At 44.8% G+C, this 25,789-nt stretch overlaps 1 protein-coding gene across 23 annotated transcripts in view; it reads left to right on the forward strand.

Annotated features, from left to right (window-relative positions):
* Positions 1-25,789, forward strand: part of wnk1b (WNK lysine deficient protein kinase 1b) — a 66,547-nt gene that overhangs the window by 9,325 nt on the left and 31,433 nt on the right. For all 23 annotated transcript variants that reach the window (XR_007396722.1, XR_007396723.1, XR_007396726.1 and 20 more), the window contains exons 3-5: positions 20,559-20,731; positions 22,539-22,759; positions 24,474-24,631. Coding sequence is in view for 11 of the 23 variants with exons in the window: in XM_049006698.1 (XP_048862655.1) it covers positions 20,559-20,731; positions 22,539-22,759; positions 24,474-24,631 (552 nt within the window). In the remaining 12 variants the exon portion in view is untranslated. The remainder of the gene's footprint in view (positions 1-20,558; positions 20,732-22,538; positions 22,760-24,473; positions 24,632-25,789) is intronic.

Below are 25,789 nucleotides of genomic sequence, written 5' to 3' on the forward strand. Positions count from 1 at the left end.
AAATCGAATATTGTGTCTGTCCTGTGGGAAAAAATGTTACTTTCCCTCCATACCTATCTGACTAAGGCAGTACAAGACCACAGTGCTTTCTAGGGTGGTGCATTTGACTCTTGATCCTACTCAAGGCCTGCTAGCTAGTGATATGTAAGTCAAACACAAGGCCATGTTGGCCATGTTGTTTGTGCTTGTTATTTATTCATTCTGAAATTGACTTTATTCCTCCACGTTCAAAGGTCACGATTTTTAAAAACTCTTCATGCCATAGTTGGCGTGACCTTTGGAGATGCCCTAGAGCCAGCTGGGGCTCTCAGAAGTCCTCCTTCGTATGCTTGGCAGAGCAAAGGAAGTGCAGGGCTAAAAATACTGCTGCCTCATCTGGCGTCGCTGCATGATCTGGACTGGAGCTAATGGGAAGCGATGCTTAATTGTTTGGATCCAAGAGAACCTCCAATAGTGATGTCCCACTACATTACTGCAGCCTCTCTTTTGCTGACTTGCTTGTCAGTCAAGGGACCCCCGTGGCATATTGATAACCTGTCTTTAGGCTGGGCCATTATTTGGCTGATGTGGGCTGATGTGGGTCCTTCTCCATTTGCACATTCCGGTCACTTTGAAGTGGTCTGAAGTTTGAAGTGCTAATGAAATAAACTGGTCATCTGGAAGATGGTGGTTCTGCTGTGAGTGGTTTTACGGCGCTGTGGTTTAGCGGGCAGTCTGGTCGCCACTTCCCGTGCCATGCTGGAGTGTATCTTCCATCCTGTTGATCTGAAGGTGTGAACGTAGCACTGAAGGTGCAGTCACACTTGGCCCAATTGCCTTGTACCATGCCTGAGCACAATTGTCCCCTCTCCCTTGCTGATCTGTGTTCACATTGTACTTAACGATCCGTGCTTGAGCACGCTTTTGTCATGACCATGTGGCTTTTTTGTGTTGAAGAAAATATAGGAAGGAAAGCATTATTGCATATCACAATAGAATTCATTATTAATGTCCTTATTTTGTGGATACACATTAATTTAGCAAATCTATTAGTATGCATCACAGTGATTTATATTTTATTTATTCATGCTGCACATATAAAATGATCAGTATTGTGTGTTGCATCCAGTACTTCCTGGATACTCTCATCAACCTAAAATTACAGCAAACACTGCACCTCTGCCACAAACTGAAGTGGTCCTTTGCAGCCATGTTTGTGAAATGCTTGTCAGTTCCCTGATCTGTACACGTCATTTTATTTCACTGTTTTGTGGGAAAAAGACTATCTACAACTTTTTGTGATCCAGTCCTCCTGGGTCCGGTTCACACATAGTGTACATGTGTGTCAGATGCATAATTGATATCATGTCTGTATTCCGTGCTTGTGCATGGTAAGTGAACATGCTAGATGCTTACCGTGCTCGAGTCCAACTGACCATGCTCAGGCCCATCTCTTCAAGCCGGCCTACACACAGTTGCTTGTACCATGCCCGGGCATGATACGGTGCAACCACACTGGTCAAACAAACTGGACTTTCGGGGTCAAAAGTATGGTACAGGTTATCTAGTGTGAGGATACCATAAGTCTCCGATTCAGCCTGGGATAGCGTACATTTTTATTATGTCCTGAGCAGGGCTTCGCAGTTTGTCTTAATTTTTTGAGTACAAAATTTTCACTATTTTGTTTTCTTTTTAGAATTATGCTCCAAATTATTAAGCCAAGTCCCTTCATGTGTGTACTTGTCCAGTGTAATGAAAGGTTTTGTAAATCTTTAACTTTATCAACTGACACTCCTTTTTGTCATGCCATACCATCCTGGTGTTTGTTTATTTCAGGCTGTCAGGCTTACAACTGCAGTTAGATGACGTAGAAATGAATCAGGAGCTGTGGAATATCAAGGCCTTGCTCAGTGCTGGGCCGTACCAGCCTTGCTGTGACAGATGGCTGGGGCTCCTCATCTATTATATATAAAGATCCCAGGCACTTGGGGTCGTAACAGCCACCCTGTTCTCTGGAATGTAGGAAGCTTGGCAGCTGTGGCCTGACCTCGTAACCTCGTAAGATGACTTGAGAGGCGGCACATCTTGTCCGGCAGGGAGAAATTTGGTCTGTCTGTCTGCTTAGGCGCCTTGTTGTCCCTGTCAGGTAGTCGTTCAGGTAGTGCAGACTCTCCATGCCACGCCGTCTTGATAAACTGTGGACGGTGCTCTATTCAAATGGAAATGTCAGGTTTTCATTTTTAAATACAGGTGAAATTTTGGTTTAACCTGATTAACCTGTATAAACACACTGTATTTTAAATTCCCGGGAAGTAGGTGCTTGAGGTCATAAATTGCCTCCACAGAGCCAGTTTGTTCATCCTGCACCTACCTGCTATGATGAAACTCTCAGTAGCATGTTGCTTCTTCCTTCTGCCTGCCTGTAGACGTACTCCTCATACCTGACCCCCTTGCAGGCCTAGTACTGCTTCTCTGCACAGTCTTGAGGGTCTTCCTGAACCAGCAGTGTCCTCGCTCCCACCCTCTTGGTCTAGGGATAAGGTCACTTTAATTTGGCTCTTGTTTGCTTTCACCTGCCACCCTGTCCACCCGCGGAGTCGCTCAGCCCAGGTGTGCATTGATCCTATCTGCTTCCCTGTGATAAATGGCAAGGAATTGTGTGGCTTTTCTGGTCACTTCCTCTGCTTTGCTTAAGCTACGTGCAAACAGGGCTTCATGAGCAGACTCAGTGGTATTTATGATTATAGGAGTTTCTATTAGGAGGGTGTAGGAGGACAAGCAGCACTTTTTTTTTTTTTGTTATATACACACACACACACACACACACACACACACACACACACACACATATATATATATATATAAAATATAAATATAATTTTTTATTTTTTTTTTCCTTTTGTGGTGGGTGGGGGGAAAATCACAATGCGAGTTTGTTTTTTGTTCCCGTGTGTGGGGTTAGCTGGTCTGGGGATTCAAGTTTAATTTCACGCCCCACTGTGTCCGCCACCGCCGTCGAATTTCTGTTCAGAAGCGCTGCTGCGTCTATAAATAGATCTGCAGTGTTATTGTGAACAGGAGTGTTGGTGCTGCCGGCCCAAATCTCCAGCACATGTGACGCTGTGCTGCAGTGCTGCAAGCTCTGCTCCCAGCCCTAAGAAGTCGGGTCTGCATTTTTCTGTGTAGATAGTGTATCGTTGATTGTTGATTGGAGATGGGAAATGCACAGCTTCCTGTTGATCTACTGATCTACATTGAGTCTCTGAATTATTTATTTACATCTGAGATGGAGAAACTTCACATGCCTGCTTGTTAAAAAAAAAAAAAACATTGGGGGCTTTTTCAGCTAGTTGGTCCAAAACAGCTTCTCTGTCAGTAGCTTACTGATACAACACACTTCTCATTTTGAAACTGGCTTCTTAGTACAGCTCTGTATTATAAAAATACCCAGAAGATAGATTAGGAAGTGCATGAACTCTTGAAGGTCACAGCGCTGAATCTCCCCCATATTACCATTTAATGGTGCCCTTGTGGTGTTGGGTGCAGGCGTCATAGCTTCTTGGTGTGCTGGATTATATTGTAAGGTTGCTGGCCTTGTTGAGTGGACCCCAGCTGCCACCCTGGATGGCTTCCTGTCTCCATTGAGTAAGCGATGACTCGGGTGCCAAAGTGAACCCCATACGGATGTGATTAAATTTTCAAGATGACAAAATAGGTGATGCAATAGGGGAAAGATGGGGATGGGGCCATGTGCAGCACGGGTGGTGTTCACAGGGGATTGGGGTGGGGTCGTGGTGGTGTGTCTGGCCCTGCTTAGGTGAGTCACTGCCTGGGCTTTCTACTTGTCAACGTTCCTGTTTAGGCTTGCGTTCATCGCTCAGTGAAGGCTGCTCGTCATTTGTCTGTGGGACCCCGGGTTTCATTGAACAGAGAAGGCTACTGCTTCACCATTTGGCTGCGCATTAATGTGTATGGATGGACAGTTTATTACAGTCCTGTGCTTATTCTTTTGTCGTGACCAATTGTTAAGCAGCATTTCTGATGTGAAATTGCTATTATGAATCACCATCTAGAACCGTGTTTGTCACAGGTGACGTCCGTGTTATTGAGCCACAATAAGTGTGTTAATTAGTGTTCCTCCTGTTTGAGTAAATAAACCTTTCGTGGTGTATCAATGTGGAAGGGATTGACAAGGTATCAGTCTAAGGTTGGGAGGAATATCAATTTCATGATTAATCGTGATCCTGGTTTTGATGATTCGATACTGATTCACAAAATCTAGTTAATTCTAGTTAATTTCCCTTTTCCCTGTGACTTTGAATTTCTTTTTTTGCTGAATTTTACTTGTATTTTTCCTCATCATATAGGTGGCGCTATTTTCTTTCTTACTTGTAGGAGTGTCGCAATAGTATTGTGCAATCGCCTTGCGCTGCCATCTTGGTGCAATGTCAGTCTTGGTAATGGAGTTCTCCGAGCATGTGAATGCAAGCCCAGTAGGGTTTTATTCTCACACCAGTCATTTTCAGTGTCCGGCTTACAGTGATGCAATTAAAGTCATAAAAGTAAAATGAAATTAAAGCAATCGATGCAAGAGAAAATGGATATTGTGTCTGACCTGCTGTGAGTTATTAGAATATTGCTAATTATTTGATTTTTTTTTTCCATGGGTAACACTGACGCAAATGAAAGTGATTAAAAGTCTACAGGTGTAATTTATTTCTGACTGGGTACAAGAACTACGGAGGGAAAAGTTTCATGATTAATCTGCACCAATACCCAGCCTTTTATCAGTGTTTCTTTTCCTTTTCTTACCCCTTTCCCAACTTGCCTGTCCAAGCCCATGTCTAAGGTGACTGTTTCCCATTGTTTTGGTCCCCTCTGCACCCTTCTTCACTCATCCTTTTTGGATTGCCTTTTGAGTTTTCCTGTAGAAAGCACGCTTTCTGCCTTGCTATAAATGGAGTCCAATCTTGGGCTGTCTAATGCTCAGTTTTTACCGGTTCAACTTCGCTTATTTTCCGTGAACTTAATTCAAGTCGGTTCTTTGTTCCAGAATGCATGAGGGGTTTGTAACAGAGTGAATACTGGCTTGAGTCACTCCCTTTTGTCGCAGTGGGGGGCCATCAAGTCTCAAGGTTGCCGATGCAGGTGTGAACACCACTAGGCGAGTGATGTGGCGTCTCTGCGTGAACTTAACCAGCTGCTTGCAGAATGGTGCGGCTGTGCTCTGCCAGGGACCGAAGTCCAGCTCATCTTCTGCTGAGCTGACACAGCTCTGTGGTATCTCCCATTCTCTCTCCTCCCTTCCCCAGTGACTGGCCTCAGTGGCCATGTCACTGTAGCAGTTATTGAAGCATTTCGGATATTTTGGCCTTTTCGCATCGTTCCTTGTGCCTGATGCAGTCCGTTTATGACACTTCTGATATCGGTTGTGCTGTACGGTTGCCAGAATACTCACCACGAACCAACCTTTTTGGGTGTTAAGTTGAGGAAATCCAAAATACTGCCAATTATAATGTGGATTACACTGCAGAGCAAAGGCAGGTTCTGATGAGTCACTCACTTGTGTTTCTGTCTTATGTTAAGCTTGGGCTAACACTTTGCATTATATTCTTGTAATTCCACTCTCCTGAGTGTTTTATACACAGCTCATGCTTTTGTACAAAGCAGCTTTGCCAGTTAATTCTGTTGTGGTTTTCCTCCTGCGCTGAATTTATGATTGTCATTGACTTAGTGCAGGTTCACACTGCAGTGGGCGTCTTCGTCTTTCTCCGTCGTGAATAATGCAGTCGGATTTCCTGCTGTTATTGCTGCAGCCTTGCCTTATAAATAGGTAAAAGGGAAGCTGAGAAACAGTGGTGTTCCAGTAGGCTTTCCTGTGAACGGGTCATGGTTCAGTAAGCTGGGTTATGGTGGCAGGGTCGACCAGTGACAGAAACATGGCTCCGTCACTCATGAATGATGGTCACGGCTGTTTCCCAGTGCCTCCAGGCTCCAGCTTTGAAACCCAACTCCATGTTCACTCTTAATCTGTAGGCATGGATAGTAACTTTGGTGTCCTAACCCTCTATCCTGCCACTTTCCCCCACTTTCTCACTTCTTGAACCAAAGCTATTCAATTAGGCTCAGTGGAGGGGGAAGATGCCTAGAGATGGCATGCAGTTCAGAGTCAGAGAGTTTTATTGTCAATTCCTTTACATGTACTAGCCATATAAAGATATCGAGATTACGTTTCCCACTGTCCCTTGCGTACATTAGACAAACAATACAGGATGGGACGAACTATAAAGTGCACAGAACAACAACATAACAACCAGTGTGTTTGGTCATTGACAAAAGTGTCCTTTTGGACTGAACTTTTTCCCTTGTCTCAGGGTCAAGTGAAACCTGAGATCTGAGGATTTTGAGAAAAAAGAAATGTCACTTTTTCTGTTTAAGTGAACCATAGTCATATGATATGTACAAGGTTGTTCAATTTTCACTGAAGTTTCATTGTTCTTGCAAGTTCTGTTGATGTGGTTTTTATGTGAACTGCCTTTGCCAACATTTTACACCAAACAGGACTGATTAATGTCCTCTCTCTAATGTTTAGATGAGGCATGATGGGTTTTAGCTTGGAGCAGTTTGCTTTGCATTTACTTATTTGGAAATACCAGTCAGTGCAGGTGTACACAAGCACATGCACGCAAACTGTTAACTTTTTATTTACGGTGACATGGGAATTTGAGTGAGAAAAGATTCTATACTGTATGAGATTTTAAGAACTGAGAATTCCCTGGACTGGTCTTGGGTGCTGCTGTTGGAGGTGTTTTCTTCTTTGTCTTAAATGTCTCTGTTTTATTAATATTCTGTACAATATCACATCGTTTGTATGGCACATGTGCAATAATCACCAGGGCTTTACATGACAGGCGTAACCATTTTGCCCGGATGCTGGCTTTTCGGTACTATCTGGACATTTACTCGCGTCCACAATTTGATAAGCAGATTAGTAGTATGCCTAAAATATTAACGAGGGTGTATTGTGATGCGCAGAAGTTCTAGGACTTAAAAATTCTGGAACTTGAAATATGTGTTGGTCTCTGTTTGGGAGGAGGCCAGATGGTGAGGAATGCGGTGGGGCTTTGGCTGGTCTTGACAGCTGACGGACAGACAGGCTGGCGACTCCACCTGCTGAGGTGACGCTGCATGGCCTGCATCAGGCTTCGCATGCTAGACAGGTCACACTCAAGGAATGAAGGCTGTAAGTTCTGATGGCGTCTTGGGTCTCTAGGGATTCTCTACTCAAATGTCTAACCATAACATTCAGGTCTTCATGGGGGAATTTTAGAAAATGTACTAAATGATCCGTGTCTGGACCAGCTGTAGCTTTGAGATGTGAACCCAATAAAGGCTTATGTCACGTATGAGGCGTCCAAATTCAGTAAATCAGCTACATGTGGTTTTTTGTGCTCGGGTCCTCTTGGGTGCAGAATTTCATGCATCACTGTAAGGTACAGCCAACACCATGCTGTCAGCCGTCCAACCTCCGTTGCTTCTCTTTATGCTGGGGTTCTTGCAGCTGTGTCTTAGTTATCATTTCCAGGCATGGCTGCCTTGCACCCCAATCTTCTGTGTCAGAATGCCTGTGTTGAGAGTAGCCAGACCGGTCACGTTGCTGCCCGAACTCGACAATCCCCAGGGAAACAGCCTGAAGTCTAGTCAGTGGACTGGCAAGTGAGATGCCTGGAGGAAACAGTGAGTCTTTGGTGTATTTGTCTTTCAAGGAAGACTTTCTTCTTATGTAGCTACCCTGGTGTGTTGCACATCACTAAAAATACCTTCTTGTGGGAAGAACCTTGGTTCGGGTATGAAAAGTGCCGCATGGATACCTGTTTGACCTCCTTTGTTGTAAGCTCATCGTAACTTTATTTAATGTGATTACCAAATAGATTACCACAGACATATTTTTGGAAATTTTGGTTGAGTGGGAGTTGTTATGCTAAGTACAAGCAGGCTGAGTCTTTATGGTCTGCAAAGGTTAGGGAAATACACTGCAATTTTTAGATGGATAATGGTGCTTTTCATTATATGCTAATATGTGAAGAAATGTTTGAGATATGTTAACTGTATTAGTCTTATGTCCTTTAATTGCAACATACACTATAATTACTCGACCATTGAAGCAAAGTATTGTTTTCTGGTTAAACGTTTTTTTTTGTCTCATAAAATTTTGCTTAATAAAAAGTTTTAGGTATACAATAGCTAAGACAATACAGCCAAAACTGGAGATGGATAATTGTAGTCAAACTGTAGCGTGTTCGATTCCCTTTGTGAGAATTTCCGTCTAAGTTGTAGACATGTCAGGTTGCACTTGTCCCATCTTGTACACTCTGCTCTTAGTTATGTTGGAAAAGCTGTGTTTTGTGGTTCCTTATGTTGGTTTCCGTAATGATGATATTTCTGTTCGGTCCAATTAAGATGAAAACTCAATATTCGATGTTTAAAGGATCCAATTTCCATGTACTTTGAGATGGTTATATCTCAAATGAGAAGTAGTCTGTTGCTGGCTTAACACATATTTAGGCCATTAAGTGTTCAGGCAGGATTTTAGGGTATTTACTATGAACAATGGGCAGACAGTCAAAGGGTTTTCTGATAACTTGCTGGTAGTGCCTTTTTGTGTTGGATTAGCGGCAAGCTGCATAAACAACCAGTTAAGCAATGGGCTGTGCATAATCCTATAAATGCTTGCATTAACTAATTTGCACACAGTATAAGGACACAGAAACTCTATCTGGTAATTTTGGTTAACCTGTGCTTTTTTGTGTCTGTCACGTGCTGCAGCGATGTAGTGTGTGTATAGCAACCATGTAAATTTCATTTTCGTAAATGCGGGGTGGGAATTGCCAGCAATTTTTTGGTATTCAGCTTCACAAAATGCAGCTTTCCAGGAGCCGCTCAGCCAAGATGTCCCAGCAGACGTCAGCCTCCTCTTGGCTGAACAAGGCCTGTTATCCTGTTCTGAAAGAACCCCTCCTCTCAGTGCATTACTTAATTCCAGCCTCTGCTGTTGGGCTCAGTTTACAGTGAAACAACCTAGTCTGGGAGGTCACCTCCAGTCTTTGTCTTTCAGACCGGAAGAGGAATGCAATGCTTATTCCTTCACCAAGTCAGCACTCTGGCTATATTCTTGTGCACAGGAGAGTGTTTCTAGCCAAGTTTGCTTGGACGCAGTGAGGCCAGCATTTATCATCCACATTCAGGTGAAGTGTGTGGAGTTTGCCCTTAATAAAGACAGAATTGCTTCTGTTAGGAACGGTGAGGTTGGTGATGTTGGTGAAGCAGGTGGCACTCTGTCAGCTTTTAATATTATTGCCTTGGCCTTCAGTGCTTGGTCACCGAATTGCCATGGAAACAGTCAGGTAATGGTCTGTATGCCTAGACACAGTGGGTTGAGGTGAAGAGGAAACTATTTATTTATTTATTTATTTAGCCTGAGTGAGTCCCTTGGGTTGGTCTGGACCTGTGGTTATGTTACAACAGTTGAGCTTGCGGACTGTGGGTTATGATGTGGTATCCGCCTGTTAATAGGTGGGACTGACTTTATACAACACTGGGGGGTTAGGCTGCATGTTGGATTGTAAAGGAGAAGAGCAGCAGTGCCTTTTTTTGTGCAATGCTATATCCCCATGCAATGCATTACTGACACACATGTATGTATTTAAATTTAATAGCTTGCCTGATTTCAGCTCTGTTCACTAGAACTGTCCTTTGACAAGCAGGAGTCACATGACCTATATAATCTCTTAAAGAATTAATCATCCACAGTTCCAGTAACTGTGCATTACCTAAGGAACTTATTTATCGCAATTATTCTTACATTTTTTTTAATGAACGACATCTGTAATAGGCTCTTAAGATGGCTGGAATCGAGAACAGGTATGTACAAAACAAATGTAGCATGCACAGATGACAGAGAAAAGCAGCTGACTTAATATCTGGCGTACCAAAATATGAAACTGAATGGGTGCAGCTTTTTCTATTTGCAAATAAACCAGAATGACCAGCCGCTTATTCTTTGCCTGTTGTCAACACCTTCTGAAGGAGTCTAGCATGGTCAGCTGAAGCTCAATAGCCAAACAGGCAATGGCTTCAACATTCAACGTACGGCAAAATACTTTTTAAAGAAGAAGAAATGCAGTCAGTCTTCAGTGGGGAGAGGATGGCCGACTGTCAGTAATTGCTAATTCAGCTGTTTATTACAGTATATTGAGTACTTTTTGCAAAAGAGATTGATTTTAATTGTGCTAGCAGACTTTTCTTTTACTTTTTGCAAGTTTGCAGCGGTCCCTGAGCGAAAATTTTGTTGTTTTGGCTTGGACAATTTTCGTGGGGCTTCTTCATGTGACATATTTTGAGCAGGCGTGTTGCTGCTTGCCACTGATCAAAGTTGTTTTTCAAGATTGGGCAATTGGCCCAAGTCACCCGAGCTGAGTTGTCGAATATTGCATGCTTCCTTAGTGGAGTCACATGGACTTGGAGGTGTGTGACACGCATGGCGATGTCTTTCTTTTGGCAAGTGTTGTTAAATGGGCGGCCTTGGCTTGCTATTTAGTGTATTTTCGGACCTTGCATATACAAGAGCCTATCAGAGTTTTTTTTTTTTTTTTTTTTTTTTTTTTTTTTTTTTTTTTTTTTAAATATATAATTTTGGCAGAAATCCAGGAATACCTTCAACAACACAAACGTGTTGCTGGGGACAGGCAGAGGGATCTCTGTCAATGACACCCCTGACCATTTTATGTTTCTGTGATAGAGATTCTTGAGTTACTCCTATTTTTATGAAATGGAATTTCTATCTGTGGTCTAATCACATCTCATAATATAACGCACACAATTCTGGTCTTGGGCTGACATCTACTTCTTGTGACTCGTTTAATTTTGCTCTTTGATTGAGGCTTAAAATTAACCTACTTTTTGCAAATTTATGGTGTTTCTGTTAGTGCTTAATCAAAAGATCCCTCAAGAAATTGGGATTATGGGCCTTGGTGAAGGTCCCAACGGTGAAATCACTCTGTCGACAGTGAGATTTGAACCGGTGACCTTCTGACCACAGGCAGTGTCTACCTGCTGACCCATACATTTTAGACAATGTAATCAAGCCTTTATATTTCCAAAGGGCAGCACTAAACTGCTTTCGTCTGTAATACAATAATAGCAGGTCGGAATGCTAACTTGGGTGTGCCCCCACCCCCAAAATCATTATTTTTCCCTTTGTGCATGTAGAACAGTGTTTCTCAATCCAGTCCTCGGAGACCCCCCATTCAGTCCAGGTTTTTGCTCCCTCCCACCTCCCAAGAGGGAGCCTTACCTGTGCTCTGTATTGAATTAGATCCCCCTTCTCTGCTTAGCTAACTAACTTTCACATGTTTGCCCTCGGGGTCACACCTGGTTGTCAGCCGGTGAATGAGATCAGAAGGAGCGGAGAGCAGCCTCAAAGTGCAGCCTGGTTTGGAGGTGTGATTGGCATGCGGGCGGCGGTGCCGACACGCCCTGCCATTCCCATCGCGGGCCTCTGTAATGCTCCCTAAAGAGAGTGCTGTTAGCCTAGTCTGAGAGGGCTTTTAAATGACTCTCCTCCCATACTGGCTCCCGTTCGCGGAGCTGTGAGGAGAGCTGAAGGCTCTTCCAGTTTCTCCTTAGTGTACAGTGCAGTCTCCATTCTTATCATAACTTTAGTTGTCTACAACCAATTGCTGGGTTACATTCCGAAAGGGTGAATTCCTCCCGAACGTATACTTAAGCAGAATTCCTTCAGTAATAATTTCCAATCAAAAATGTGAATGGGAAGTTTCCCCCTGCTTTTAAGTTGAGTGGTATGGGTATGGCGCGTTGTCAAAGGCTGCAAGGCATTGCATGATGTCATCGCTGAGCCGCGTCGTCATCTGCATTGCTGGCTAGCAGCTGGCTTGCCCTCCCTTGGAGTTGAATGGCTTGAATTCCAAGTTTTGCGACAGACTTCCTGTCCTCCACCCAGCATTAGTCTGCCGAAAAGCCTATGACTATGTTGGCTTTCCCAATGGAGTTGTTTTAGGCCTTAATGCTCCCTCCTACTGGACTGATGTTATCTTTGTACTTTTTGATGAGGGTTAGGATTATTATAGGGAAGGATTATTATTGTGTTCCATTTAAACTCATCACTTGTAAATTCCAAGTTACTAGCCGGAAATTTCATCTGGAATGCCCCCTAAAGTTGGAATTCGGACTAGTGAACTGGGAGGAATTGGCACAACCCCAAGCTCAGAATTCAAGATGGCTGCAGCCTGCAAAGTTTTTTAGCCGTTGTGTCGTATTTGTGGTTCGTTAAATCGGTCGTATACACAGTACTGTCCAGTCGCTATCTGTGGACGTGTTGCTATGGTATTTTTATGTGCAAAACACAGCTCAGTGATATTACTAACAATTATCCCGGCTAGAACTGCGGCTCGTTTCAGAAAGCAGGATTTCTTTTGCTTATCCGGACAAGTTGTCTGACTTAAGATTGTCTGGGCTGAATGTAGGTGATCGAAGATAAAGACCATTTTGACTGGGGTAAATTAAATTATCTGGCTAAGCCAGAAATCTAGCTTTTTGAAACTGGTCCCTGGTACTGCTAAATGGCTTTTCGACTTGCTGTTCTGGAACCCGGGTAACTCCGGTGTGACGTCATTCCAATATCCGAGTTCTGACCTCTGGGGTGATTGGAACGCAGCATGAGATATGGTGTCTCTGTCATAGCAGGACTGCTGTCCCCACACTGTCTCTACATGCTTGCCAGCAAGGTTATAATTTGCATCTGTTTCAGTTCAGTGAACCATCTTCCATATTTAGACAGACAGTTTAATCAGTTTAATCTCCTTATGCCTCAAGGCAACGTGTATCTATAAAGTGAATTACAACACACTATTTTTATGGAACTACATTTTTTTAAAGCATTGGGGCTGAGGGTGGGACATTCCTGATAGTGAGAACTGTGAAACACTTGTTACTGAATGCAGCTCTCCTGTGATAAACCTCTTTGTGTGTGTGTAGACCAAATATCCCCACAATGTAATAAAACCCTGTTGTTTTGATGACGTGGGGACTATTTTTCCAGTCACCACAAGGGGAAATTCAATTTTATAAAAATCTGTGACTGCAATCAAAAAGCTGTTTGGTTACTTATGGTTAAGGTTAGGGCTAGGACGGGTTCAAGGTTGTCATTGTTGAAATTAGGGTTTCACCCTTGGAAATTAATTGACAGTCCCCACAAAGGTGTGTGTGTGTGTGTGTGTGTGTGTGTGTGTGTGTGTGTGTGTGTGTGTGTGTGTGAGATCGAACAGGCAGGCGAGTGAGCAACTGTGGTGGTCCTAGAAACTAATCTAATTTTCTGCGTGACTTTACTGGGCTGTAACTGATGTAGTGTTGATGTTTGTGTGGAGAGGACAGTCATTCCCCAGAAAAAAAAAATCTGTATCTCCTTATCTTGAATTGCATCAGTCAAAAATATACAGTGTTTAAATGTAAAATAGCTGTAACGTGATGCTTATTTCGTTGCATCCTTAATGTTTATTGCATTAGTATGTCTCTGAGCTCTTTCGAAATTGATGGAAACTGTTACACAGGAAAACCGAACACTTTAACACAAATTTAAGATCCCCGGTCATAAAACTTTGGTGACAGCATGGGTGGGTTTAGCCGAATTTTATAGTTAGATTCTTGGAACATATTGGCCATGGGCATCACTAATTCAGTGATGTGGTAATGCTCCATTGTCCTCATTTGTGGAGCAGAGGACATACCTCATGGGCCAGACCGAGTTCTGTGAGTTCTGAGGACCCAGGTCAACTGCTTCATCTTCAAGTATCAGTAGGTGGCTGCTTATCGCTTCTCTTCGGCTTGCGATGAAGGGAGCCGGCGCCGTTTCTCATGAGATCGGGAGATAAATGTTCAAAAGATGTTTGAGTCGCGGGTATTTTTAGAACCGGCTGTATGGAGTTGGGTCAGTGTACAGATTCAGATCAGAAAGTTAAAGGCAGCCACAGTGGGGGGGGGGTGGATTTGTGATTGATTTCTGTAATGTGCCTCTGTTCCACGGCTCCACAGCTGAGTCAGGTTGCTTCACAAAGGCAAACGTGAGAGCTTTAGCCTTTAGCTTGAGCTTGCAGTCTGTGGTCCAGACCGCAGCTCATTGGCTGTTTCAGGCTTCAGTGTAAAATGTCACTACAAGTCTGTCTACAGTAACTGTTGGGGCCACCATCTGTCCTTTTCGATGCTTATGTGGGATACCTTGTTTAGTAGCTACAACGTCATGACAGGAAGTAAGAATTTGGTTTAATAATGATTTTCTCTTCCTCATCGGATCACAACATGCTGCATGTAATCCAGGTCCAGTCGGGGCATCTTGTTTAGTCATGTGACATCCCAGGGAGACAAAGGTGTCACAATATTCAATATTTTTCTAAAAGTATTTTGGAGGTTTAACTTCCTGTCACAAAGGAGAACTTCATTGACGTAATCTGTTACATGAGGGGAGTCTCCAGTCCTCCTGCATTGTTTCAGTTGTACAAAACAAAAGATTTACCAACGAGTGGGTGAAATAAGGGGATTTAGCAAGAATGACGGGTATAGTAGCTTGATAATGACGGACATAGTGCCAAATAAACCACAGCTTCTGCTTCCTGCTATAGGATTGTACTTTGTTCTACAATCCCCTTATTAACAAATAAGTATGGCTTCTGACATTTAAATTTATTTATAATAGCAAAGGGTTTTCTTTGTGCTGAACCCTTTTGGATATTTATGATTGAAAATCTCTGTAAATGCTCATGACGTTCCCCTTTGTGTACAAATCTGTAGACGTTGCACACTGACTTTAAGCCAGTTCAAGCAAACTAGGGCTTGTTGTCCATAAAGCCTTAATTCTTTTCTCTGAACCCAGATCAGCTGCTGAACTTTTTTTTTTTTTTTTTTTTTTGGCCATCGTCAAGCCTGTTTTTGGATGCTGTGCCAGGACATCAGTTATTGCTACTTTGGATAATCAGTTTGGCTACTTGAGGTCTGTGGTCTCGCTCTTCTCATGTACGTCACCACCTTACAATCAGCTTTTCCCCAGGTTTCTGATTGCAGTGGAAAAACGCATAAATCCAGTCTCAGTTCTTGTTTGGCCCTTTGTTTTTGGCACGACTGTGTAAAAACTGCATTATTCGAGACTGATGGTATACATCCCTCCCACCCCCGAGGTAGGTGACAGTCACTGTCCCTAACCATGCTTGGCCAGCCGTTGCTGTGAACAACAGAGCCCCTCTCGGCCTGCTTGGCTCCCGTACCTTGGGAGGCATTATTGCATTGGGAGCTTCTTACCATTCCTCAGTTACTAGGCAGCGACACTAGAGGGTCCAAATGTCAAGTTCAGAGCTGGGCTCTGAAGAATTTTGTGCGGCCAGGAGGAAGTGCTTTCCCTCTTTGTGGCTTGCTTTGTGTCCATGCTTTATTTATAGAAGGTCTCACCAGCTCCCAGTTTGATTGTGCTTGCTTTTGTGCATGTGTCAGCGCTGCTATGTATGTGGAAGCACGTCCTGCTTGTAAATGTGGGCAAGTTTAATTTAAAGATGTGTGACTGAATTCAGCTACGATGCAGGTTAATGGCCTGGTCACTCTGGCACAGTGTCACATTATGGCGGTATCCCTTAGGCTTGGCTAATGGAGATGAGGGTGATGGGCACCACTTAAAACCTAATGGCTGTTCATGGCACTTGGAGGGCGAGATACAATTGCAAGAAAAGCTTATGTGCGATGCAGCAGATGGGGGCAAAGTTGAAGGGCTCTGACGTCATGGTAGCCACTAGTTACTGAGCTATTTAATTGGCCTCCCTCTTGTCCTTATTGACAGGACATGCCTGCGGAGTCTCCATTAGCTGCTTGTTGCAACATCTGAGCTTGACAGGCAGCGGGGAAATGTCACTCCCCTCTCCTTGGCTAACAGATTTTCAGTGTTAGTTCTGTGTCGTGATCGATACTCTATCACAGTCTGCTCCAGCACTCCACGCATGTTCAAATAGCAGGCCTGTGCAGGGGTACCAGGCTCTGCTAGGGTCTGCATTGTTGCAGTAATTCCAGATCCAGGTCCAGGTTTTAAATCCTGACCTGCCGACAGTTTGGTTTGCTGCGACCGTTTGTTGAAGTGGGAAGGACCGCAGGACACTCAGAGTGCAAGTGGACGTCCATGTGGAGGAAGGACACATGGACTTTATGACAGGAGGCTAAAAGATGCAAATGCAAAAACTGCTGGTCCTTATGCAGGACATTTCCTTCCCTAATTTAAAGTCTCAAAATCTAAATGCCATGTCACAAACAGAAGCTTAAATTGATTCAAAACATGTGTCTTTAGTTGTGTCCCCCAGTTTCATTTCCTCTAACTCCTCTGCTTTGAACCCTAACAAGCTTGTGATAACCCATTCGGTGCACAGAAAGTACTGTGTACAGGAGTCATTGAATTGGCTCTGCAGGAGTGAAAGCTGGGAATAACAGCTGGCTGTGAATTGCTCAGTATTTACAGCAAGCAGGCCTTTTTGGTCATAAACTCCTGCAGCGCTGAAAATGCTGTAGGTGTTATATTCTATCTTTTCCATCCAATTCATGTTAAATGTTTCTGCTGGCACGAGAATGCATGTAGGCGGTGTAGTGCCGTGTTCTCGCGTCGAGCAATATGCTCAGGGTTACTGTGACTGATGGTGAACCAACCCTCCCACTGCCCTGAACAGCTTCAGCCTGCATCCATGGGTCACCTAAACAAACATCGAGGCGTGCAGCCTTCCGGTTTTAACCGCACGCTCTGGGGTACGGCTGGTTTACTCAAAAAGGCAGGAGTCACTGGCAGTTAGCCGCTCCCCCTCGCAGTTGGGTAATGGAAAAGCACGAGGGCCCAGAAACATGATCCGGCAGCCCGGATTCCATGCGCAGTAAACACTCGCTGCTCATAAACACAGGCCGCATGTGTGTGTGTTAATTTCCTGTAACCCGAGAGACCTCTTTATCTACGTATTTCAATGCCTGTGGCAATTAACCAAAGTTGCCCCCCCCACCCCCCGTGGTGTAGGGTATTTCTTTCTTTAACTGTCTCCAGATTTAGGCCAAACTTTCCATTCTCAGCATTTTCGCTCCACTTTGAAGGTGAACGTCAGAATGTGACCATCTCCAGGGTCACTTTAAGCAAAGGTTTTCTAACCTCAGGGCCGACACTGCTGTTCAGTGGTATATAATATATTTCTGTGTAGGAGTGAAGCTTTTTGTTGATTTATTAAGGGCCAGTTCATCTTTTTCTAAGTGTAGTGGAATATCTCTGGCTTCCTGTCAGTCATGTGACTGAAACGTTGTCCATCAGTGTTATGGTCAGTAACCAGTGGCCACTTGGGTTCCCCTTTCTTACACATTCAGTGTTGTTAGTGGAACAAAGGTGATTTATCCTTTTCTGTGGTGGATGGGGCAGTTTCATATAATGACCAATACAGGCTTGGCCCCACAGATGAATCCTTAAACCTCACTGCAGGCGAATGGACGTTAATTATGACTCTGGCCTTCTATGAAGATTAACTTCCCTAACATTTGTTGTGCAGATGGCCCTGTAGAGATAAAGGTGTGTGCTTTTTGAAAAATGTTGTAGAAACTGCAGTAATGGGCAGCCAGCGGTGTTCAGGGGGCTGGGGGTTTATTGTGTGTTTTCCTGTGCTTTCAGAGACCCAGTTTATAGATCACCTTCTGTGCTGGCTGATGCCCACTGGACTGGCTGTAGGGGAAAGTAGGTTTGTGTGCAGGGAAGGGTGTATGGGCAGTTCCCTGCGACATGTCGCCCCACTGGGCCAAAGTGTGCGCTGTTGGACGTTGTGTATAGTCTGACAGTAAGAAATGTGGTCACTTTTTAATTTGTTTCCTAGACAACATATGCCTCCAATCTGCCGGGCACTTTTCTCATTTTAACCTAAGCAAATACTAACTGGTATGTCATGTTCTACGTGCATATTTGAGTCTGTAATACCTAGAAATCATCTTTTGCTTGCTGAACTGTGCACTGCAAGGCTGTTCAACTAATCCCACTGTTTGTTTCCTAATTCTAGCGCAGATGTCTTGCAGCGCCCTGACATATGAGACATGCACATTCATCATTCAATTTAGAAGAGGAGGAGGGAGAGCAGTACCTATGTTGTGGTTAATGCCCCCCATCCCATAAACATGGTTGTTAAGTGCTCACTGGACTTTTTGCCTTTTCTTTGCTCCTTCTGGGTAGATTTTGTTTTTAGAAGAGAACAAATCAAGGGTAATGAGTCTGGCTTAAACTGGGCCACGTTCTGCAACTTTGTTCAGCTTGCTTTGCATTCTGGGATAGTTTGCCGGCTGTTTTGGTCGCCCCTCTGCCCATTGGATTTGCACTGCAGGAAAGGGAGCAGAGAGAAGTGGACCTGACCCGTCCCTGTGAGCGTCACGAGGGCCGGGGAATTACCTGGCAGCGGGCCTTTCGGCGATCTGGAACTATTCCATAGCTGATGTAGCGTCCCCTGTTTGGTTAGTTGTTACTAAAAGTACATGTGTGTTTACTGTGAGAGCTTGTTAGATTTAAGGCAGTGTTCCTCTTTCTTCGATAATTGCACGGAACTCTACAATATATCCGTTATCCACAAAACTCCTCAGTCCTTTATCCAGTATTTACACTTGTTCACGGTTCATTTCCATATGCTTGTCCAGGACTTTTTAAAACTACTTTTTTTTTTATATTGCTCAAAATGCATTTTTTCTTTTAGCTTAGTCCTGTTCCTTAACCCTTATTGAGCTGGAGAAGGTCATCTCTCCACCCCCATACATGGATGATTTTTCATATGAAGCCTGGTTGTTCTCTTAATCAGAAACCCTGTTTATCGAATGGCTCTTCCTGATTGGAGGGTTCAGAGCTGGGGGGTGTGTCTGTCTGCATATACGTGTCTGAGTGCACGTGCCGACAATGTCACATTTTAGCAGCCCTGCCTGCTGCCCCCCCTACAGTATGAGGCATAGTGCACTTGACAAGCAGTATCATGACGGTCATCTTCTGTTCTGTCTTTAATTATAGCAGCTGGGTGCTGACTTACATTTATGGATAAGAATAATGAAGTGGCTTTCATATCAGTTTAAAAAAACAAACCTGCCACTGTATTTTAAGCAGTGGTGTGCTGTGTTATTTGTTTTTAGTTAAAGACTATGCCGATGTGTTTATGTGAAGGCACGCACGCACGCCTTTACATTACCGCTCGCAGCTTAATTTGTCCTGTTTATTCATCATGCTTTGCTGGGGTGAATGTTTCATGTAAATGCCGCTGTGGAATTTTAAGTTGAAAGACTTGAGACTTAAGATTCAAGACGTGAATGGAAATAGTGGATTTAACTGTGTGACAGTTGTTCTCACTCCTTGCATGTCTCTAGGTGGTTCTGCCGGGGGCAGAAAGTCCAAGTTTCTCTCCTGCTCTTACAAGCCGTGATCAATGAACAGCTGCAGAAACTGGCTTTGAGACTCGTTGGAAATGTCCCTTGAGTAGATGTGAGAGCAGACTTGGGGTCTGTTCTACATGAATGGAATCGACAATGCATTCAGTATGGCCCCCACCTCATCTTCTGAGCCCTGATGGAGGAAAGGCCAGTAATCCTTTGTGCGACCTGTAGGACAAGTTGCTTGTGGATGATTGGTTTATTATATACCAGTTTGGGGGGAGTGAGACCTTTAGGCGGCTGCCTCTGACAGCAGGGCACAGGCTATCGTTCTGACTCTAATTAGTGTTGTTCTCCTCTGGCGGCCTTGTAATGAACTTGGTCAGATTTGTCCTGGCCTTTTCTGCTGGTAAATGGTACTTTTTTCTGCTTTTATTCTTTTCCCACTGTGCTGATTAAAAAAGACAATTGCTTATCACAGCTGAGTTTTGTGACCTCTGTCTCCTTGTTAGTGGAAAGAAGTGATGCAACAGGCTGCAGTTGGTGGTAATTTGCACAGGGGGCCATACTGCGGGCACCATGGGGTTTGCCGGCTGGGGGAAGCATGGAGTGGTGCTGAGATGAATTTGCTGGAATTGCCTCGTCCCTGTTCACTATGCCGATTTTACTCATTCTTGTTTTTTAATTTACTTTCTTTAAAGCAGAAGCCAAACAGGACTGGGCCTGTGCTTTAGCATCAGTGCCTTGTCTGGTCTGCCTTGTATCAGAGTACAGTGGAATCCTTTGGAGAAGCAGTCGAAACTGGCTGGTCTGTAACATTCCCAGGATCACTTCCCATGTTCCCATGCTCTGAGATGGTCACGTGACAGATCAGAATCTCAGTATCTCATGCCAGGCAAGCAAGACACTAGCTAGGCTCCTGCAGACTCATGTCTGCCATGCTAAGTTGAAATGTAATTACCGTGTAATCGCATGCGTGCGTGTGCTGGGTTCGTCCATTCCTTTTTAATGAGCTCCATTGTCATGTTCCTGAGATTGCATGTCAGTGAAGTTCCCGCAGTGGCCAGCTGTGCAATATCACTGTGCTTCTCTATTGCTGAGCCCGTCGCCCTGCTCCTTTCCTGCAGGACCGCAAGCTGTCCAAGTCGGAGCGGCAGCGATTCAAGGAGGAAGCGGGCATGCTGAAGGGCCTGCAGCACCCCAACATCGTACGCTTCTACGACTCCTGGGAGTCCCCCACCAAGGGCAAGAAGTGCATCGTGCTTGTGACGGAGCTCATGACCTCGGGGACCCTCAAAACGTAAGCCTGATCCTGTGCATGTTTTCTTTTTTAGTCCTTCAGTTTGTCTGTCATTTTTCTGACTCCCCCCCCCTCATGTCAGTTTCTTCCACTGTTTTGGGAAGAAATTAACAAAAATGTCCGCGCCTGGGGTCCTCATGTTGTGGATGGGTGGTGCCCAGGCACCAGCAATAGCAGTGAATGGTGTTAGTGATGGACACAGAAGTGACACGTGAAAACGACCCCCCCCTGCGGACTTGCAGTTCAGTGTCAGTAGTCACAGCCCCTTTCTTGCACCTTCTCTGCATTCCTACCACCTTAACAGCCCAATGAGATGTTTAATTAAAAAAAGGATATTTTTGCCCTGACACATTTGGCTCTGTGATTCAGGCTGCCGGCCTGCCTGCCGCTGCATGTCTTCCCCCATCCGCTCTCCAGGCCTGCCTGCCTGGGCCGGCCTGGGTGGAGACGCAGCAGGAACGAGCCGGGAGCCTACCTGTGCCTCTGCCGCTGGCTGCTGCAGCGGTTTGCGTGATCAGACATGACGTCTGTCAGAGCGGGTTGGGGTGTGTATCTCCCCTCACCGTGGTCCGGCAGTCACATGGGTCACTTTTTGCTCGTTAGGGAGCTAGAATGGTGAAGTTGGCACCCAGTGTTTGTGCGCGCATTCCGGGATGTCAGGATTAACCAGTGATGGGTGTAGCCAGCACCTCAACTTTTTTGGTGGATAAACTCATTCCTTACCTCCGTTTGAGGTTTTCGGTGTCCTACAGCTTTCCGGAAAACCTCTGACTAATCGGTTTAGCTTCTCTGCATACGCAGTGGCCATCCGGTTTTATGTTTGGTTAAACCGTTGGTATGAATTACCGAAGCCACTGTAATACGATAGGAAAATGCGAGTTTTGTTTCTAATAGTTGGACTAGGTGTGGCCCATGTGTACGTGCAGAACCTCATTTAGGTTGAGTAGCACATGCAGGCCTGCGAAGGCTGCGGTGACGGGGCTTCCTGGACTGGGGCTGACTGCTGATGATTCCATTAAGGATGCCTTATCTAATGGAATCACTGGGATGCGTTCCCCCCGAGACATGTCCTGGGTATGCCACTCTGGAAGAAGCACTCACCTCGATAGCACAGCCTGCTGCTCCGTCTCGCTGGTTTTGCTTTGCCGTTGTCAGAACAAATGCTGCAGCTGTCAGCCACCTTTGAAGTGTGAGAGAGAGAGACGTCAGGGGTTTAGCAGCTGAAATATGACAGATATTTTTTGTCATGGCTGTGATTTGACATTTTTGTATTTATGTGTATTTTGCCCTTAACTGGGTCCAGAATTAACATTTTCGGTAAGGTTGCCAAGTGCTGTTGTCTTCTCAAGATATCAGCCTGTCTGCGGAAGCTTTATCATGGGTAACCTTGTGAAGATTTTGCTGTTTTCCCCCGTGATGTTTTAAATGGATTAGGTTGGGTTTGCAAGGGCACCTGGGCTTGATTTAGGAAAATGCTACACTAAAGATCAATTCCTTTCTGCTTGGTAGGGAGATGAATTCAGCTTATAGTACATCCCTAAGAGTAGAGCGCATTTTCAATTAACGTAAAATGTGCTGGGCGTCAGAAGCCATGTGAATAAAAGTACATGGACTGCATAGTTAACCTAAGAAAGAACTGATGCTTTTTTGAGGTGGGGTGTGTCCTTCTGGTTGGAATCCTCCATGTCTGTGACTTTTATCAAACTGCCCTATTGTGTTAGAGATTCTGTTGTCATGGTGACCCAGGCCACACCCCCCCCCCCCCCCCCATGTGTAATCCCGTGCCCTTGGCCCTCACGCTCCTCAGGTACCTGAAGCGCTTCAAGGTGATGAAGATCAAGGTGCTGCGCAGTTGGTGCCGGCAGATCCTGAAGGGGCTGCACTTCCTGCACACGCGTGCCCCTCCCATCATCCACCGGGACCTCAAGTGTGACAACATCTTCATCACGGGCCCCACGGGCTCCGTCAAGATCGGCGACCTGGGCTTGGCGACGCTCAAGAGGGCCTCCTTCGCCAAGAGTGTCATAGGTACGAGTCAGCAGGCCTCGGCGACCGTCCCCCGTGTCTCTTCCCCCTAAGCTCGCCACGTGCCGGTTGAATTTAAAATATATTTCGTAATGTTCGATTTCTTCACTAAACGTAAAAGTGACCGGGTGACTGGGTGAATTTTGTAAATATATTTTAAATTCAGTTTTTGAATGTCATCCTCATTCTGATCGCTGATCGCTGTTTTGGGAAACAGAGCTCAGTTTTTCCAGCCCCCCCTCCCTACAAAACCAAACCTCAGTGACCGTAGCATCTCCAGTTTCTTGGTGAAGAGTGTCCACCCTCCATCAGGAAACTAGAGAGCCGAGCGGCCATCTGTCACTTTCAGCAGCAGAGGACAGCAGTTTTTCCCACTCCTGTCATCTTTTCTCCCTGTGCAAAAGTGCATATAACGGGGACCTGATAGGAAGGAGCAGGTAAAGCCTGTAAGTGTGTGGGAGACAGGGCAGCATAGGAGGTTGCAGTGTGGCTGCGTGAGGGCAGTGTGGGCCGTACGGTTTTCGATGATCCCTTCTAGTCGTGTCTGAAAACCTGCGCTCTGTGAAAGCTGACCTGTATCCGATGGAATGTAACATCTCTCTCTCCAAGGGTTTGCCTCATCAGTTTTTTTCTTTTTTCTCCCCTTCTCAGCGTTTTAAGGTCACATGATTATTTTGTCTGATCATCTACCTGCCTTTTTCCTTTAATCGATTTCCCCCCCCCCCCTTTTTTTGTTTTACATTCTTGAGTATTTTTTTTTTTTAACTATAGGCTATAACCTCAACTCTGTCGCTCAATCTGCAGTATGGATTATATTATGTACTGCAGTGTCAACAGTAAGTATACAGAAAGTGGTCCTGGTAAGTGAACAAGCACTACGTGACCTTTTCAAAAACAAATTCTTGTATTTTTCCAAGTACCCCGGTTTTTCTTTGAAAGGCCTTTGGTTTAGTTTCCAGTGCTACTGCGGTGTACAGAACAGCGCTGTTCAAACACACTAGCTATGGGATCTGCTTCTGTTTTAGTCTCTAACTATCTAACTACTAAGCTTTGCCTTCTCACAGGTTCGATGAAAAGGTAAGTTGTGCAGAAAACTCTTTACATGCTTGTTTGTTGAGGGTATGATCCACTTTGACACAAGTTAGTTCCATAGCTAGTACCTCTTCACTTATTGTTGGGCTACTTTGATCCTTGGAGGTAAAAGTAAATTACCTATTGACACCTGAGACTAACCTCATAACTAGGCGCCTGTAGTCAGGAAAGGAGAGGGAATCTTATACTGGATTTGTCTGTTTTGTTTAGTTTTTTTAACCTTCCGCCCACCCATTCCCTCTTGGCCTATTTGACTTACCCTTGACTGGTTGGTGTAGCATTAGCAGTCTGGCACAGGCATTGAGTAATCAACACCATTTGGGCCTCACAGCCTGTTCTGTGCACCAACACATCTCTCAAGACCCCCCCGAAGGCCTTACAGAGAGAAACTTGTGCTTCATTCACTGCAGATTGACTTAGCGCGGCTTCCCTCCCCTCTTTCTTTTGTCCCTCCCCCTTCCGCTTTCCTCTGTCTTCTCACAGGGTCTTCTCCTCCAGCGACTGCCGGCTTCATCGGCCCCCCTCTTCCTCTCCCTCCTCCTCCTCCTCGCCCTCCTCGGTGAGTAGGCCGGAGGAGTCTGCAGTCTCAGGCACTGAGAGTTCTGAATCGTTCTTTTGGTTTAAGGTACCCCTGAGTTCATGGCTCCTGAGATGTATGAGGAGAAGTACGACGAGTCAGTGGATGTGTATGCCTTTGGGATGTGTATGCTGGAGATGGCCACCTCTGAGTACCCTTACTCCGAGTGTCAGAACGCGGCACAGATCTACCGCAGAGTCACCAGTGTAAGTCTATCCTTCCTCCTGCACATCCCTCCGCCTTGATCTCCCTCCCTGAGGCCAAGCCCCCTTTCTGGTATCACCTCCCTACACAGCGAACTGCCTCTCCACACACACCCGCTCTTGCTGGTCTGGCCCGTGTCGATCTTTCAAAGCCCAGGATCTACTATAAGGAGACATGGTGTTCAATACTGTGTCTGAAGGAGAGGGTGAAAAACAGCAGTGAGTCTCAGGGTTAAGGGTCTCGCAGAGTGATGGTCACATGACAGAGGATACACATGGAGAAGGTGCATAATGGTTAATATTTAGTGTTCAAATGTAGTTTTGTTCATCTTGTTTGGTCTTTGCTCTGTGGTTTAACTTGCGCAGTCTGTGTTTTTGCTATGTACAGCTTTTCATTGGCGTACATGAGGTTTCACAATTTGAACTATGTTCTGCAATTCTAATCAGATTGTCTTTTTGGATTATGTTGTCTAGTGTAGCTCATGTGGGCTTAACACACTTGAAGTCTGTGAACGAAGTTGTTCAGCCTTCTGTGTATATTAATAGTAAGAACCGAATGACAAATGGAGATTCAGTCTTCAGCAATGCAAAATATGCCATTAATGTGCTGTCAGGCCCCATCTAGAGAGCATTTTGTCTTTTTTAGGGGCTGGTCAGACTTGTATGAGCTTCAGCCTTGTGGTCTCATTTGGCTTTTGTTTGCTTTTAAAATCCATTCACTTGTGACTGTTTTATTCCTGCTGCAAATTGAGTTGATCTTTCCTCTGGTAAGTCTGGCAGTCATAAGGAGCTGCAGCACAGCAGGAGCAGCTAATGCAGTACATGATGCTGCCCCCCGAGGAGGCTGAGGAAAATGAGCTTGGTGATGTAGGGTACCTGTCTGCCAGCAGGGGGTGCTGCTGTTGCTCTTTCTCTGCTTCAGGGAAATGGGATCTCTAAAGAGAACCTCAAACACAGTTTCACAAGTGAATATTTCAGAGCAAAAGAAAATCCTGCATTATCCTGTGCTTAATCATGTGGCCCCCTCTGAGCAGCTTCTGGTAGAGAGCCTCTGGAATCCTTAGGTCTTTTCCATTCTAATTAATAATTTATTATGAGTAAGTTTACAAAGCATGCAATGTACAGGTAAGATGGCACAGATACCACACTAATTAAAAATAT

This window comes from Brienomyrus brachyistius, chromosome 3 (genome assembly GCF_023856365.1).
Source record: "Brienomyrus brachyistius isolate T26 chromosome 3, BBRACH_0.4, whole genome shotgun sequence".
Classification (NCBI taxonomy): Eukaryota; Metazoa; Chordata; class Actinopteri; order Osteoglossiformes; family Mormyridae; genus Brienomyrus; species Brienomyrus brachyistius.